This window comes from Phalangium opilio, unplaced genomic scaffold, assembly GCF_054372755.1.
Source record: "Phalangium opilio isolate 3A_F unplaced genomic scaffold, DU_Popi_V2 ptg000031l_1, whole genome shotgun sequence".
NCBI lineage: Eukaryota > Metazoa > Arthropoda > Arachnida > Opiliones > Phalangiidae > Phalangium > Phalangium opilio.
This window is the reverse complement of record NW_028324158.1, coordinates 11,565,179-11,579,889: the sequence shown is the minus strand read 5'-3', so window position 1 is coordinate 11,579,889 and position 14,711 is coordinate 11,565,179. Positions and strand designations below refer to the sequence as shown.

Sequence of the window (14,711 nt, the reverse complement as noted above, 5' to 3'; positions counted from 1 at the left end):
AGGGGGGAAGCGCCCCCCTTACGTTTTAAAACATAGAAGGCCCCCTTTTCAAAACCCCCTGAAATCCGTACAAGGATATTCTCGATGGACGAACGAAAGGGTTGGATCTTTATATACATATCTAACGCACTCAACAGCTTTTAACGACCGATTGCCTTAATTTAAAATAAGTTAAGGATGTTTTCCACTTACCGCGCCATCCGCTACTAGTCTGCCTGCTTGCCTTTCCTTCCTGCCCATCACCATCTAGATTTTCAAAGGGCGTACACCATAGTACTCACCAACCACATCAGACTTTCCTTGGAGGACGATAATTCGAACAGGACAGTGTTAGTGGTTGTACAAGGCTTAGTTAGACCTTCTAGAACGGTTTACGGGAAGGCAAATCTGTTGGGAAAAATAAAAATTTCATTTATTTATTATTAAACTGGGATTAGAGAAAGCCGCGATACAAAATTTCTGGTTTACACATTAAGGGTATATTTCTAAATTAAATTTGGCTTCTCCAAATATATTCTAACTTAGAGAAAAGTGCGTAGAGGTTTATGGGAAACGAGAATTTTTGGTGGATATATATTAACACATTGAAAGTTTTAAAATTAAACTACGTGGGCCAATCAAGGGAGTTTTGATTGAAATCACGTGGCGCGCGAGAAATGAATAGGAACACGTGATATTTCTAAATTAAATTCTGAAATAAGCGAGTAAACAATTATTATTTTCTCTCCTAACACCGTTTAAGTAGTGAAAAAATGGGGGTTACATGACTTTTTAACAAGATTAGGTGATGAATTTTTATCAGGCTGTAACATTCAAGATGCTAAGAGGGAGGGGGTAGTAGGTTGTCCTAACCATATTTTGAATACGATTTTTTTTTCCTTTTTAAAAAGGAAAGGTTCATTTTACACTGGTCACGAGTGAGCATGGCGCTCACGGAGAGCGTGGAAGCATGATCCGTGTCTCGTTACTATAGTAACGTCCTCTTCTATAGTAGGCCTTAACTTTTTATTCGGATGGCAGTAGACATTGGGCGCGTGAGAAATAGGCCCGCGCGATATGCAAATTACCCTTACACGGGAGTTTTCAGTTCGGAACGGTTATCAAAAAAAAGGGGGACCCCTAGTTCCTAGATTATCTACAATGGTTGACCCTCAATGGAATACTAGCCCCCCTCAGTTTCCAACTCGAAATTGTACTGGTGCCGAAACCCGGGAGTTTGTATTCCCTAACTTATACTCCCATGCCTATGACACAAGTACTTATTCCAAGTACAAAATTTGATCACTAGAGGATATTGCCCGCTTTCTACCTACCTAAAAAAGGGGGCCCAACTCTGGAACCCTTGGTATAGGGAAGGCATAGAGGGGTCCACTAACAATGGAATCTCCCCTATTCCAATGTGATTCCGAGAGAGAGAGAAGGGGGCCTTGGCGTCCCCGGCAAGCTTGTAAAACGTCAACTTATATCAAAGTAAAGTTGGAATAAGATAGTTTCGATACGCCTAGACGTTATACATCAAAAACCACTTCAACCTGACAGCGAGCGCATTTTTCTTGATACTATTTCCCCCTCCCTAAGTTTCGTATCATGAAGAAAATTCAACATACTCTATATTAAAACGTACCATAACCGAGGCTTAGAATTCATGGTATATTTAAGTTGGGATCAATTTAAATTTCACCCCAAAAAACTTTCAACCCCAACTCTTTAGAATAGACGCGAGGCTTAGCGTATTTCTACCGAATTACAACCTTAACTTTGTCATTCGTGTGATGATTCGCGTCAATTTGATACATTAGAAACGACACCCTTACTTCAAACTTCAGCTTTAAACCCTTTGCGTTAGATAAGGTCACCACGCGCTCGAACCCCACGGAGGGGGTAACACCCCACCATACCATGAGTGACAATAGACCAAAAGGGACTGGGAAAACGACCATTGTACGAAATAGTCTCTCATAAATGTATCCACCAAGTTTTTATATATACGGTTCATCCCAAGATTAAAATTCATTACGTCATAGCTACAGTTATAACTTATTTCGAGGAACTTTTAAAGTGACATAAGAGGGACCAAACGTCACCTGGTGCTCTACTATTCACCATAAGGATGGGAGATGAGAAATAAGGTCCTTACACGGATGCTAAGTCCCATTAGTTTCCTATTTATTAAAAAGGCACTAGTTTTTAGTAGCGTCTATTCCAGGCCATACGTTTTTACGATACAGTTATACAAGGGGATACAAAAAAAACCCCCTCCATCCAAAGATGGATGGTTAAAATATTGGTACCTAGGAATTGTAACAATTTAAAGATTATATCAAAACCCTAAACTGTACCCTAGTAAAACCCAATACCATTATTAAAACCAGTACGTCCCACTTTCGATTCTAGTACAAATTCAACCTGAAAAATTTAAACAAAAACTAAAGTTACACTCCAACCTTTTACTTTAGTATAATCTTAGGTTGATTTAATTTTTTGGGCCCCAATTTTTTTTACTTAAACACTTAGTAAACATTAATCTGAAAGTAAATGGGGGCCAAACATGACAACACTAAAGCGGAATGAATAATAAGAAACGATCATTTATAATACTCGCGCGTGCGCCCATTAGATGCTACGCTAATAAATGCTTTTTATACCGTAATATTTAGTGGGTGTAACTAACCTATAGTAGCAGAACATAAGCGGCGTCTGCTAGCAAGCTAGTAAGTAATAGACAAATGGCTAGATGAATTACCACTGACTCGCGCTAGTTCACAATGTTAAAGAGAGGGGTGTTGATAAGTGTAGTGTGTTGTTACTTTTGGTTTAGGTTATATCTCTCTATAATCTAGCCTTCCTTTGATTTATTAAATTCTCTACCACCAGGTTCAGGGTGATTATAGTGTCAAGATTGCAAGTGGAATTATAAATCAATGTTGTTGCGCCTAAGTTACGCTAAAAACGAACATACCTATATATGATAAAACAATTTTTTCAGTTTTAAATTAAATAACCATTAAAATAATTTACAGAAAAAAAAACAAACAAACAATATAATATTTTCTACTAACTCAATTACTTATTGAAATCCTTCAGTTTAAATTAGAGGTAAATTAGGTTGTTTTTCTAATAAATAAACTTGCAAGATGATAAAATAAAAACATTCTTTCAAATTTATCAAAAATTGGTACGAATTTATAAATTTCCCATCAAACTGAAGATAAACCAATAGACATCACCAAAAAAGAAAGAAAGGAAGAAATAAACCTTGAAAATTAATCATAATAATATATATTGATCCTCTTCGATTATTCGATTTATTTTCAATATCTATGGAGGAATGGTAAAACGTTTTCAATAACAACCCCAAAAAGATGATGGGGGAAGGGGCAGAAATAGTCATAAAAATGGGAAAAATTGAAAACCATTTCTAAAAAGGTTTTTTGATCGTGAGATGATGGTCGAACGCCGCCGCTGTTATAGGTAAAAAAAAATTTGTTTCCAATGAACAGATTTCAATATAATATACCATCCTAAAGATGAAATGATTGTTCAACGTAGACGCGTTAATAAATACAAAGGTGAATTTTATAAATCTTCTTTCTATTTGAATTCCCTGGTATTTTCTCATTGATTATAAGTAGTTGAACCAAAATCTAGGTAAAGATCGTGTAAAAGGAATTTATACGCGTTTATACGCTGGAGAATATTTCGTGTAGGACGAATCACGAATAGAGAATATATAGGCATATATAAAAAAATAATATTCGGTTGTGCACATGATAGAATAAAGAGGAGAAAGAAAGAAGAAAAAAAGATTTTGGGGTCTCGCAAGAGGTTTGAACCTCTCGAAGCTTTAGCCACTTAAAGAGCTAATACATTTTCCCAATTGCGCATTTCAATTCCTATCGCGAATCTAAGTCGTCCCGCCCCAAGTATTCTACATTGTATTACCAGCTTATTCCATAGTTTGTAGCGTTAAAAGCCCATAACTCGAAGCCTCAATTTTTCTTTCACAATTTAAAACTGGATTTCTTTATAGAGGGGGTAGAGAAATGTTTCCTCAACCCCGTTTATTTCTTAATTTTAACTGCGCATGCGCTTCAGGGCTGTCAGTAATTTGTTATTAAAGCATCTCCTGCATCAATTAGGTTTGGAACTGAACTGAACAGAATTCTATAAGCTTTTCAAAAGTCTGTTGAGAATTTCACACGCAATTATTATAGATTAAGTATAGCAAAAGGTACCTAGCATATCAGTGTACAAAGTACTTTAGTGTGGAAATTATTTTAAATGTTTATTTTAGCCACCATTTTCAAATATGGCGCCTGATTATAAAAACCTTGTTTTAGCTTTTTAAGAAAAAAAACCGAGGAGATTGGACAGGGCTTTTACTTCACGTTGTTTACTTTAAAATATTATCTTCTGATCTCCACTCTAACAGATATGAATTTATATCTACTTAAGCCTCGGCTTCTTTATCCTTTAGTGATTTTTACAAGTGATATAACGCTGCACTTTACCCCGCCGCTCTATAGCAGAAAAGAAACTCAATGCTATGCTATTCGTGACGAAGACGATTTGGTTTTGGGCAGCAAATACCGATATAGTATATCTACCTCTGGTGTACTTTTTTAGGGGCCTGTATTAAATATCAAAAGAGTCCCTAAAGGGTCCTTAGGCAATCCCCAGCCTCTTTATGTGTACAGTCGTATAAAAAAATATATATATATACCTCTTTTATATAATATTACCATATACATATATTCCTTTAAAGAAAGGTGGGGGGGGGGGTTCTTCAGCCCCCCCCCCCGGTAGTGGAATGAAATTTCTCGGGATTATTGTCGATTTTGATTTGAATTTGAAGATCCCATTGAAATTTTCTCTTACATAACAAGAGAGTAGAAAAGTTTTATTATTATAGTTTTTTATGGGATTTTTCCATTTTTCTTCTCCAGGTTTCCTTCCTATGGTTAAATGTAATGTATTTTAAATTGGTCTAATTTTTGGAATGATTCTTAAAAGGGCTTTAACAACAACAGCTGGATAGGTTATTTTAATATTCGTTAAGCCTTGGTTTAATTTATAATGTTAATTTAGACCTAATATCTCAATTGGTCGAAAAATAATAGGGGCTTGATATTTTCTCCCCCATTCCTCAACTTTAACCGCGCATGCTCTTCAAGGTTGCCAATAATTTGTTATAATGGCATCCCCAGCAGATTTGGAACTGAATTGAACAGAATTTCTATACAAGATTTTCAGTCTGTTGTAGATAAGCGGTTGATAAATTAGAATTGCACTATAGCAAATGAGTTGCAACACTATTAAACTTTTTAATTTCTCGTGCAAGTCCTACTCGAATATAAATAATAAAAATCCAATTCACGTATACATACGTCATACATAACATATTCGAAATATTCATTCAGCTTAATCGAGATTAGAGAAAGGCTTAAAAATTAATTATTCCCAAAAATATGATATTAAATTTTATAAAAGAATCCCCGCTGTAACTTCAGTAGTCGGAAGAAATTTCCAAGAAAAGCGTGCAAGGGTCTTTCTTTGTCGAAATATTTTCAAAATAAAGCTAGGCCTAATGCCACTTTTATAATAATCAGCGGGATTGGGGTGAAGTTTTGCCAAGAAGGTATGGCGTAGAGAGAAAAGTAGAATTTCAATTTTTCCTGTACTAAGGAAAACTGATTATTTGGAATCGAAAAGCTATGAATATTTATACAATAAAAGTCAAGTTTTCCGCGTTAAAATTCGCACTTCCACGTATGGCATCCTGCTTCTGCTTCCTCCATCTCGCTTTTCAAATCACCCAAAAGTTTTCCCACCTTTTAACTTTTAAATCTCGGGAGAAAAGAAAACCCGCGCGCCAAGAAAGTTTGAAAACCTAAACTGGAAAATATTATGTATATTTTATTTAAAATATATATTGAGAAATTTACTATTACTAAGAGGAGGATGCCGGAGAGAGGAATGAGGTGACTTCAGGAAAACCTTCTCTATCTATATAAGAGATGATTTTTAAAGAAAACAAAAGCCATTCTCTCTCTCTCTCTCTCTCTCTCTCTCTCTCTCTCTCTCTCTCTCTCTCTTCATCTCGAAAACTAAACCTCCATCTCTTTCTAGCTTCCCCCTCCCACACCGCCCAATCTTTTCCAGGACTAAACAATTTCCGAAATCATAACGCGCCAAGCATTTAGAGGGGCCCGCTATGCTTACTATAATACCAGCAAGTGGTGATGTTCAGTTGTGGCAAAACAATATCGTTAAATAATTAAAAGATTCCTAAGCCTAATTTTCGTCAAGCCTAAATATTAATTTCATCTGTTTAAAACGCTACTTAGGCCCGAATTAGGCCTAACTCTACTGACATTAGGGGTTATAAAAGAGTTAATTTAATTGTGATTAAATGGGACAAATATCTTAAGTAATTAAACATTAAATTTATCTATTAAGTCTGAATTAGGCCTTTCTCTACGCTTTAAGGGTGTTGTTATTATGTTTGAAAACATCCTAAATAAATAAATAAATAAATAAATAAATAAATAACAGATACTTTAACCCTCTATTTAAAACGTTAGGCCCGATTAGTCTTAACTCTAGGTGTATTAATTGAAAGGGTTATAAAATAAATAATTTTGATTGAATACAATCTTAATCTCTTCTAAAACTTCCGATAGACTTTCTATTAGCACTTTCCCGCCAATTCGTTAAAAGAAAGGATATTTGCAGCCCTACTCAACTCCATCCAAGAGTATGTTACGTTATAAGCCTGCCTACTCGAATTCAGTAGCCTAGCACGCGAGATACATACACATACACACATATATATACAGTCGAAGATTCCAAAGCTCGCTCTAGAAAAATCTTAAAACGTTAAGAGGCATTTCGAATCCTTCTGTTTTCGAGGAAATCGCTAAACGGGATGTAGGGAATGATTCCGACTCCGAAAATGCCCAAGCCTTTTAGAGCAGAGAAATTCCGAAAAGGAGAGGAAGGGTGTAGGATTGGTTCTAAGCTAAACCGAAGAGATAGGGATAGAAACTGAAACTGGGGAAACAGAGGGAGGGGGGATAAAGAAGGGGGAGGGGAGGTGAAAGTTTGACTTTATAAATTAGTCTCTGAGGTAAAATCTCCATTTCTGACAGCGTTCTACACTTTGCCGTTTTCGCCATCCAAAGACTCTGTTGGGATTTTGGGGCCCCGAACCAAAGAGAGAGCGAGAGAGAGAGAGGGAAATTTTCTAAGACCAGGCGGAACTTTCCTTGCTCCTTTTCTCATCCGATTTCAAGGCAAAATCTCAGTTTTGTTTTCAGCAAAACAGATTGCGTTGCATTAGGTTAGGTCGCGTTAACTTAACGTTTCAACTTTGGTTGTTAAATTGCGTAATTTAAGTTAGTTTATAAATAGTGTTCATACAAGTGTTGAGAGTCATTAAACCGCTATCTACAACAGGATAAAAAGCTTGTAGAATTCAGTTCGATTCAGTTCCAAACCTGAAGAAGATGCCCTAATAACAAAGTACTGCGGTTTAAGTTAATAAACGGGGTTATAGAAATTTCTCTAACCTCTTTAGTGCATACTATCCCAGATTCAATGACATTTATCCTTTAGTTTCGGTTACAGCAATATGGTGCGAGGCAAGTGAGCTAGCAAGCAAGCTCCGTTGCAATCTTGGCCCCTTTTCAATGGCGCCACGAGACCCCAGAAAATCCTATAGCCGTTGAACGCGTCAATGCATTTCGCGCCATTATGGTCCCGATCTCCTACATACATACATACATACATACATACATACATACATACATACACCACACCCAACGCTCGGGTTAAACAGACACAGTTCCACGCGAGCTTTTGCCGAGAAATTTCAGTTTTATAAGTCCCGGTGGCGAAAATAGAAGAGTAGAACTCCCGCGCCTAGCCCGCCTTCATTAACACCGAATTTGTTATACAGTTAAAGGCGGGAATAATGTAGCTCGGGTTGTAAATCGAAATGGTTTGGTTAAGCCCAGAAAAGAGGAAGCGAGATTCTTCTTCCGTGGTGGTGGTGGTATCTGTTCCGCCAATGGTTTTTGCATCGGGATTCTTGGTGTAAAAGGGCCGAAACGGGGCAGGGGACCCCAAAAGCGAATTTAAATCGACCCGTTGGCAGTCATTCGCGAAGATCGCTGAACGTTTCGAGGATTTCAAAAACTCTTTCATTCCTTTTCAATTTAATAAGTTTCTAAGGGATGAAAACCTTACGATCGCTGTACCTAGACTTTAGCGGGACACCCAGGCTTTGTTTTCAATTCGAAAATGTCAATTTTTGGCGTAACTATCACGCGAAAAAACCATGACGTACGTGCCAGGAGTGACCACATTTTAGTTGCTACTCTAGCTCTATAGAGGGCGCTAGTCACATACAAAAACATATTCGCTGTTCCATAGACATGTGTTTCCTATGCCAGACGATGTTCCTCAATCTACATACATATGTTTTCTTTTAATTTAATTAATTATATATTTGATACCCTAATCAACATAATTTTAATTTTTCCCATTATATATATTTGATAACATAATTTTAATTTTTCCTATTATATATATTTGATAACCTAATTAACATAATTTTAATTTTTCCTATTAGGCCTATATATTTGATAACTTAATTAATATTTTTAATTTTTTCTATTTGCAGGTAAGAAAAATGTTTCTTTTTGGAAAATATTCAAAAGCTGATGTGAACGTTAAGTTGAATTTTAAATTAATTATTGGGAATTAAGCACTGGTAAAAACCTCATACTTCCAATGAAAAAAAAAAAAAGAAAAATTAATAAGTAACTACTGTGGTGCCAACTGACATCGAATTAAATTATTATTATTATTATTTATAAAAAATTCCGTGGGGGTAAAACTTGTCAAAACAAAAACAAGAACAGGTTCAGTAACCCAAAAATTACTAGGGTACCAAGAAAAAAAATTAAAGCCCTTTGAAATTTAAGTGTCTTAAAAAATTCAAATAAGAGTGTAATAAACTCATCAATCGGTTTGTATGTTTCGGAAATGTCAAACTTGGATGGAGATTTAGAAGAAGAAATAAAAAAAAAAGAATTGGCAGAATAAAGAATGCGTGTTTGAAAAAGGGCACGCCAATTAAGGGGGTGTAGTCTCAGCCATTCTCACTCTCACACCAAATTAATATAGAAAAGAAAAAAAAAAGAAAGAACTTTTGGCATCGCGTGGCATGGTATGCCATGGGCCCTGAGATTTTTCTTGATATTGTAACGATCACGTCACCAGAGCCATCTATTTTAGCTAGTTGGCATTTTTTTTCTCTTTCTACTACTTTTTTGTTGGCTGCGTACACTTCCTTTCCTTAGTGGTGTCACATCTTGACATCTGGAATCGAAGTGGCACTGCACCACCACACCAGTGTGGGAGGAGAGGCCATAGTTACATTCTAGAAGAGATTGTGGGGGCTTAAAAAAGAGGGGGTCAAATATTTTTTTATACCAGGGGTGTAGGGAAAGGTTACTACTATGGGATGGGATGGGATAGGATAGGGGGTCAAATGTAGAAGAGGGGGGCCAGAAGGGTGACAGGATCTCAAAAAGTTTCAACCCTCAAAAACTCCCTTTTTAGGGAGGAGAGAGAGAGAGCGCTCTTTTTTATATATTCATACATATAATATCCAAATCAGGAATATTTCGTAGATAAGATTGTTGAGGCTATTGGGTTCAGAATTGTTTTAAAGCTTGAATAGAACTTTTTCACTTTAACCTTACATTTTTCTCTTAACTATCTCATCTTATAATCCGACCTAACCAGGTCCAAATGTTTAAGAAGACCCCTATATATTTACCACCATTTTCCACCCTTAGTTTTACCCCTCCCCCCCGTCACGTCACATACAGTATGGTTGTAAGCCCCCTCTATATGTAAAAAATATAAAAAAAAATCGACAGGATTTTCGGAGTTTGCAAAAGTCAGAAAGGCAAATATGAGTTGACCATTCTCGCTGTCATTTCAATATTTGAGACACTAATAATGAAAATAGGGATTGGGGAGAGGGGGGGGGGATTCTCTCGCCTCAAGGCAGGCTGGGATATTATATATTCAAACCCCTATAACGGATAACATTCGCGCCAAAATCAGAGGCCACGTGTTTCCCCCTAGTCTGTGAAACATTGGGCAAACATTGAAATTTTTTATATAAATTTTTTTTTAAATTTGAAAGGGAACTAGATGTGTATTGTCAAATAGCTTGTATCTAATGTTTAGCTCCCTTATTGGTTTATTTAAAAGGGAATGACGGATATGCTTAGTTTAATTCAGTTCAATTCAATTCAACCTAAAATCGATATATAAAAATCTATGACTAATTAAATAATTGAATATTACTTATTATTGCGTAACGTTATATTTCTACACATGTGCGCAGAATCAGTTTAAAAATAATCCAATTTCCAAGATGGCGGCACCCATTAACTCTATTTTTTTTCCTTAAGCCTTGGCTAGTAATTAAATAATGAATCACAATTTGCCTCTTTTACAAGTACAGAGTAATTACACTAACAAACAAAAAAGCCTCGGGGTCAGTTTTTTTTAAAAAAAATACCTTAACCGAGTATTACATTAAAAATCCCGCCGATATTAATAAAAGAAATAAAAAGCATTTAATTACCTTTTAATTTGAGATTTCCTCTTTAACCTTGGAAGCGCGCTTCTCTAACTCAAGATGGGGAAATAACGAAATATGGTCTGCTTTCTAATTATCGTTTAATTACGTAGCGCCACCACCTCACACATGTTCTCCTTCAACAGTCTTGAATTGTCCAATAACGAAAAAGATTGAAAAATAAATTAGATTTTTTATATTATATTAATATTTAAGTTCAAATGCTAAAAATGTTTAGTGAAGTTTATCAACGCACGCGCTGTTAATGTTATTCCTAACATAACAGCAGCCGGAATTTTGTCAGAGCGTATATACCATTAATTAAATTCAAGAAAATAATTAACACATGGCCAATTTGACGTACCAAATCCTAGACATTGATTGATAAGTTTAACTATTTTCCGGAATAAAATTAAATTTACTTTAGCTCATTTATTTTTTTTTTTAGAAAAAGGCACAACTGTAGTTTGATGGTTAAATATGGTGGTGTTATTTCCATAATAATAAACATCCTTCTCTAATATTTTCCATTCAACAAATTCAAGAAAAACCTATAGTTTTTAGGCGTATACTCGAAAAACACCTTTATGGATAAAAGGCGAAAAAAAGTGTACATATATTATTGTAAGCTATAGGTTATGCAGTAATTATATCAAATTGAGAAAGGAGGAGGGGAGAATATGTTTGGAGGCCCCCGGGGCCCGAACATAACATACATATTCTTGTATTAATCAACGAAGATGTAATTATTTCTTTTATACATTTTTTTTATTATATGCCCCTAATATTAAAAACGTTCCTTTATCGCGGTATATTTCTCTTTACAAGACTTTACAAGAGGTATTTTGAACAGCGACTTTTCAAAGGGAGGATATTCTGACTCTGTACTTCGTTATTATAAACACTTTAACTACATGTTTCTAAGCCTACTTTTCAACAATTCAATCCAGTTGCTAACCCTATTTTCAATTAAACCCTGTTTTTAAGCCTACTTTTCAAACAATTCAATCAAGTTCCTAAGCCTACTTTTCAAACAATTCAATCAAGTTCCTAAGCCTACTTTTCAAACAATTCAATCAAGTTCCTAAGCCTACTTTTCAAACAATTCAATCAAGTTCCTAAGCCTACTTTTCAAACAATTCAATCAAGTTTCTAAGCCTACTTTTCAAACAATTCAATCAAGTTTCTAAGCCTACTTTTCAAACAATTCAATCAAGTTTCTAAGCCTACTTTTCAAACAATTCAATCAAGTTTCTAAGCCTACTTTTCAAACAATTCAATCAAGTTTCTAAGCCTATTTTAAAACAATTCAACCGATCCAGCAGTTTCTAAGCCTACTTTCAAACAATTCCACCGATCCAGCAGTTTCTAAGCCTACTTTCAAACAATTCCACCGATCCAGCAGTTTCTAAGCCTACTTTGGAAACCCCAACACTCAGCTACAGTTTTTAGATTCATAGATGGAAAAAGTTAGTTTCGTCCCAAACTAACAATAAAACATTTTAAAAACCGATTACATCCTCTCTTGAAACAAAAAATAAAGAAGAAAACAAAGTTAGATTTGAATAGAAGAGTGTATTCGTGACTTACGAAATATCGTGTAGCGGATAAAATTTCCCCCCATGGCGTCCCCTTCCCCCTCCCATTCCTCCCCACCCCTCTTATTCACCTCTGTAATCTACGACTTTTCGTTCCCTATACCTATTTCTATTTGGCAGGTAAAAATATATTATAACAGGTAACAACGCACCCTATCGAATAAAAGTAGAAACTAATGCCACCTGTGTACGGTTATTATTTTAATTTTGATACTGTACCTACCTTCTCCTCTTCTCGAATCGAGAAGTTGAAGAACCAATATACAGTATATACATTGGAAAAACTATGGTTTATGCGATTACTTTATTTGTCCGTCAGTACAAATTAAAATTATAAAAGGTTAAGCTGTAGTTAATTACGGCATTAAAATGCTTCGAGGGGCTTGGTACGGATGGTAATCTAACCCAACTGAGCTAAATATGATATCATGACACCGAAATTCTATTCTTTAAAACACTAAGGTCTGCCCCGGGTTTGTACGGTTTTCGTTGGATTCGCATAGTATTAACCTCGTTTAATCCATCATCCGTGAACTTATTTACCCATCAGACATTGAGCCTCGAAGGTTAACGCGTGAAAAAGAACCCGAAGGTATTATTTTACCCAAAGAAATGAGTCAGAACTCAAAAAGAACCGCAACTTTAAGTTTTTTTGAAATATTGAAAAAAAAAAAAAAACCGTTTTTCATTTCTACTAAATACAAAAATTCTAGAAATGTTTCTATACTAATAAAAACACGCCAAGGAATCGATTTAAATGACTTAAAACATTATTGCATTAACGCGTACATTACTTAACCATCTTAAATAGCCATAGGACATGTTAAAATATATTCTCTCAACATTACAATGCCGCCTGAGAAGACGCTGCTAACCTGTCAATCAAGTTTAAATATTTTTTTCTTCTTTCCCAAAAGCTACAATTCCTAAATAACTCTCACGCAGTAAACTATAGACCTTATTACGTGTTCCAAAGTGATTTCACTCTCACTTTAGACAACTACCAAAGGCAGGGCGACCTTTCCAAAACCCTTATCTCTAATACAAACCAACATTGAATATTTTTTTTAAAAAGAGGAATATTTCTCTAGCCATGTTATTTAGGCTTGTGTTCTCTCCCTTATAAGATGTAGGAATAGAATAAAAAAATATATGGTTAAAATTGTAATGCACGCTGAGAGACGGAGAGAGTTAGGCCTAAGGTCTTGGGGATAGAACTAAGATTAAATTGGTGAGAGAGAGAGTGGGGAGAGGTGGAGGAGAGTGAAGGGGGTTCAATTCTCTCTCGTGACGGACCGACTATCTAATGACTGGGGGCTACGAGGGAATAAGCACAGGGTTCTAACAGTCACCCCGATTTTGATGGACAGGTAAGAGACAGCCACGCATCTCTCAACTCTAGCTAGCCCCACCATGGAATAACGTGACGATATCGACGACGCGCTAGCGACCCCCTGTTTATCCCATGCTTGACTCACATCATTCATGTAATAGATGAAATGGTGACGATCAAAACTTTGGGAGAAATGTATTAAAGAAACGCGAGAACAAGGCCGTGTATTCTTAACAGCATTACATATCCCCGGATAATGCATTGGACTGGAACAATTATTTAAAAGATAAGAGTGCAGACAAGTGTTGCCAGTCTGCATCTGTGGGTGCAATTCTCAACCGTTATCTACAACACTGTGAAAAACTTGTAGAATAGAATTCGGTTCGATTCAGTTATCATTCAGATTCCAAACTTGCAGGAGATCCTCTAATAATCAATTACTGGCAACACTGAAGCGCATGCGGTAGAAGTTAAGACATTTTTCTAGCCCCCATTAGTGCTGCACACTATCTATTAAATATAAATCATGGGGTATCTTTCTAGGGCCCCCTATGTTCTTAGGCCCAAGTACCTGCCCTGCCCAAGAAAAAAGTTCATATTTGTTTGTTGGAGGGTATCAACCACACCATCTAGTAATCAGGGTTTAGTACCCCTATGATGCAATTTCTCGGCACTGCACGATACTCCCTAGCGAGCCCAGAACCAACTCCAGAATATTTCGCCTGGTGTGGCGTGGTTGGGTTATCTCTCAGTTGGCGTTTTTGCAAAGAGAAAGAGAGAGAAAGAGGGTCCATGGTGGCAGAGGTGGTCTTATCGCGTGCTCCTCTCACACGAAAGTTCATCTCATCAGTATATAGTGGAATTGTCGAACTCGATTTTTAACTGATCCCTCTTATATGCATTTATCGTATCTATCTTTCATATTATTATATTTGCCAGAAATAGAAGAAGGAACGAAATAACATCTGGTATGTTTCCGATTCTTTACGAGATATTATTTAGTTGTAGCTCCTATCCTAACATTGATTTGATTTCAAAATGAATATAAAGACATCGATATAATTTAGTTTATCCCCATAAATGAAGAGAAGTGTGATAAGGGTCAGTGAGATTT

At 36.0% G+C, this 14,711-nt stretch overlaps 2 protein-coding genes across 3 annotated transcripts in view; one reads left to right on the top strand and one right to left on the bottom strand.

Annotated features, from left to right (window-relative positions):
* Sin1 (SAPK-interacting protein 1) overlaps positions 1-10,814 on the bottom strand; it is a 60,325-nt gene extending 49,511 nt beyond the window's left edge. Inside the window, exons 1-2 of the mRNA XM_089870195.1 lie at positions 10,673-10,814; positions 193-387 (exon numbers count right to left, since the gene is read on the bottom strand). Of these exons, the coding sequence (XP_089726321.1) occupies positions 193-246 (54 nt within the window). The 5' untranslated portion in view covers positions 247-387; positions 10,673-10,814. The remainder of the gene's footprint in view (positions 1-192; positions 388-10,672) is intronic.
* Positions 1-14,711, top strand: part of exd (PBX homeobox extradenticle) — a 216,829-nt gene that overhangs the window by 36,313 nt on the left and 165,805 nt on the right. The window lies entirely within an intron of this gene.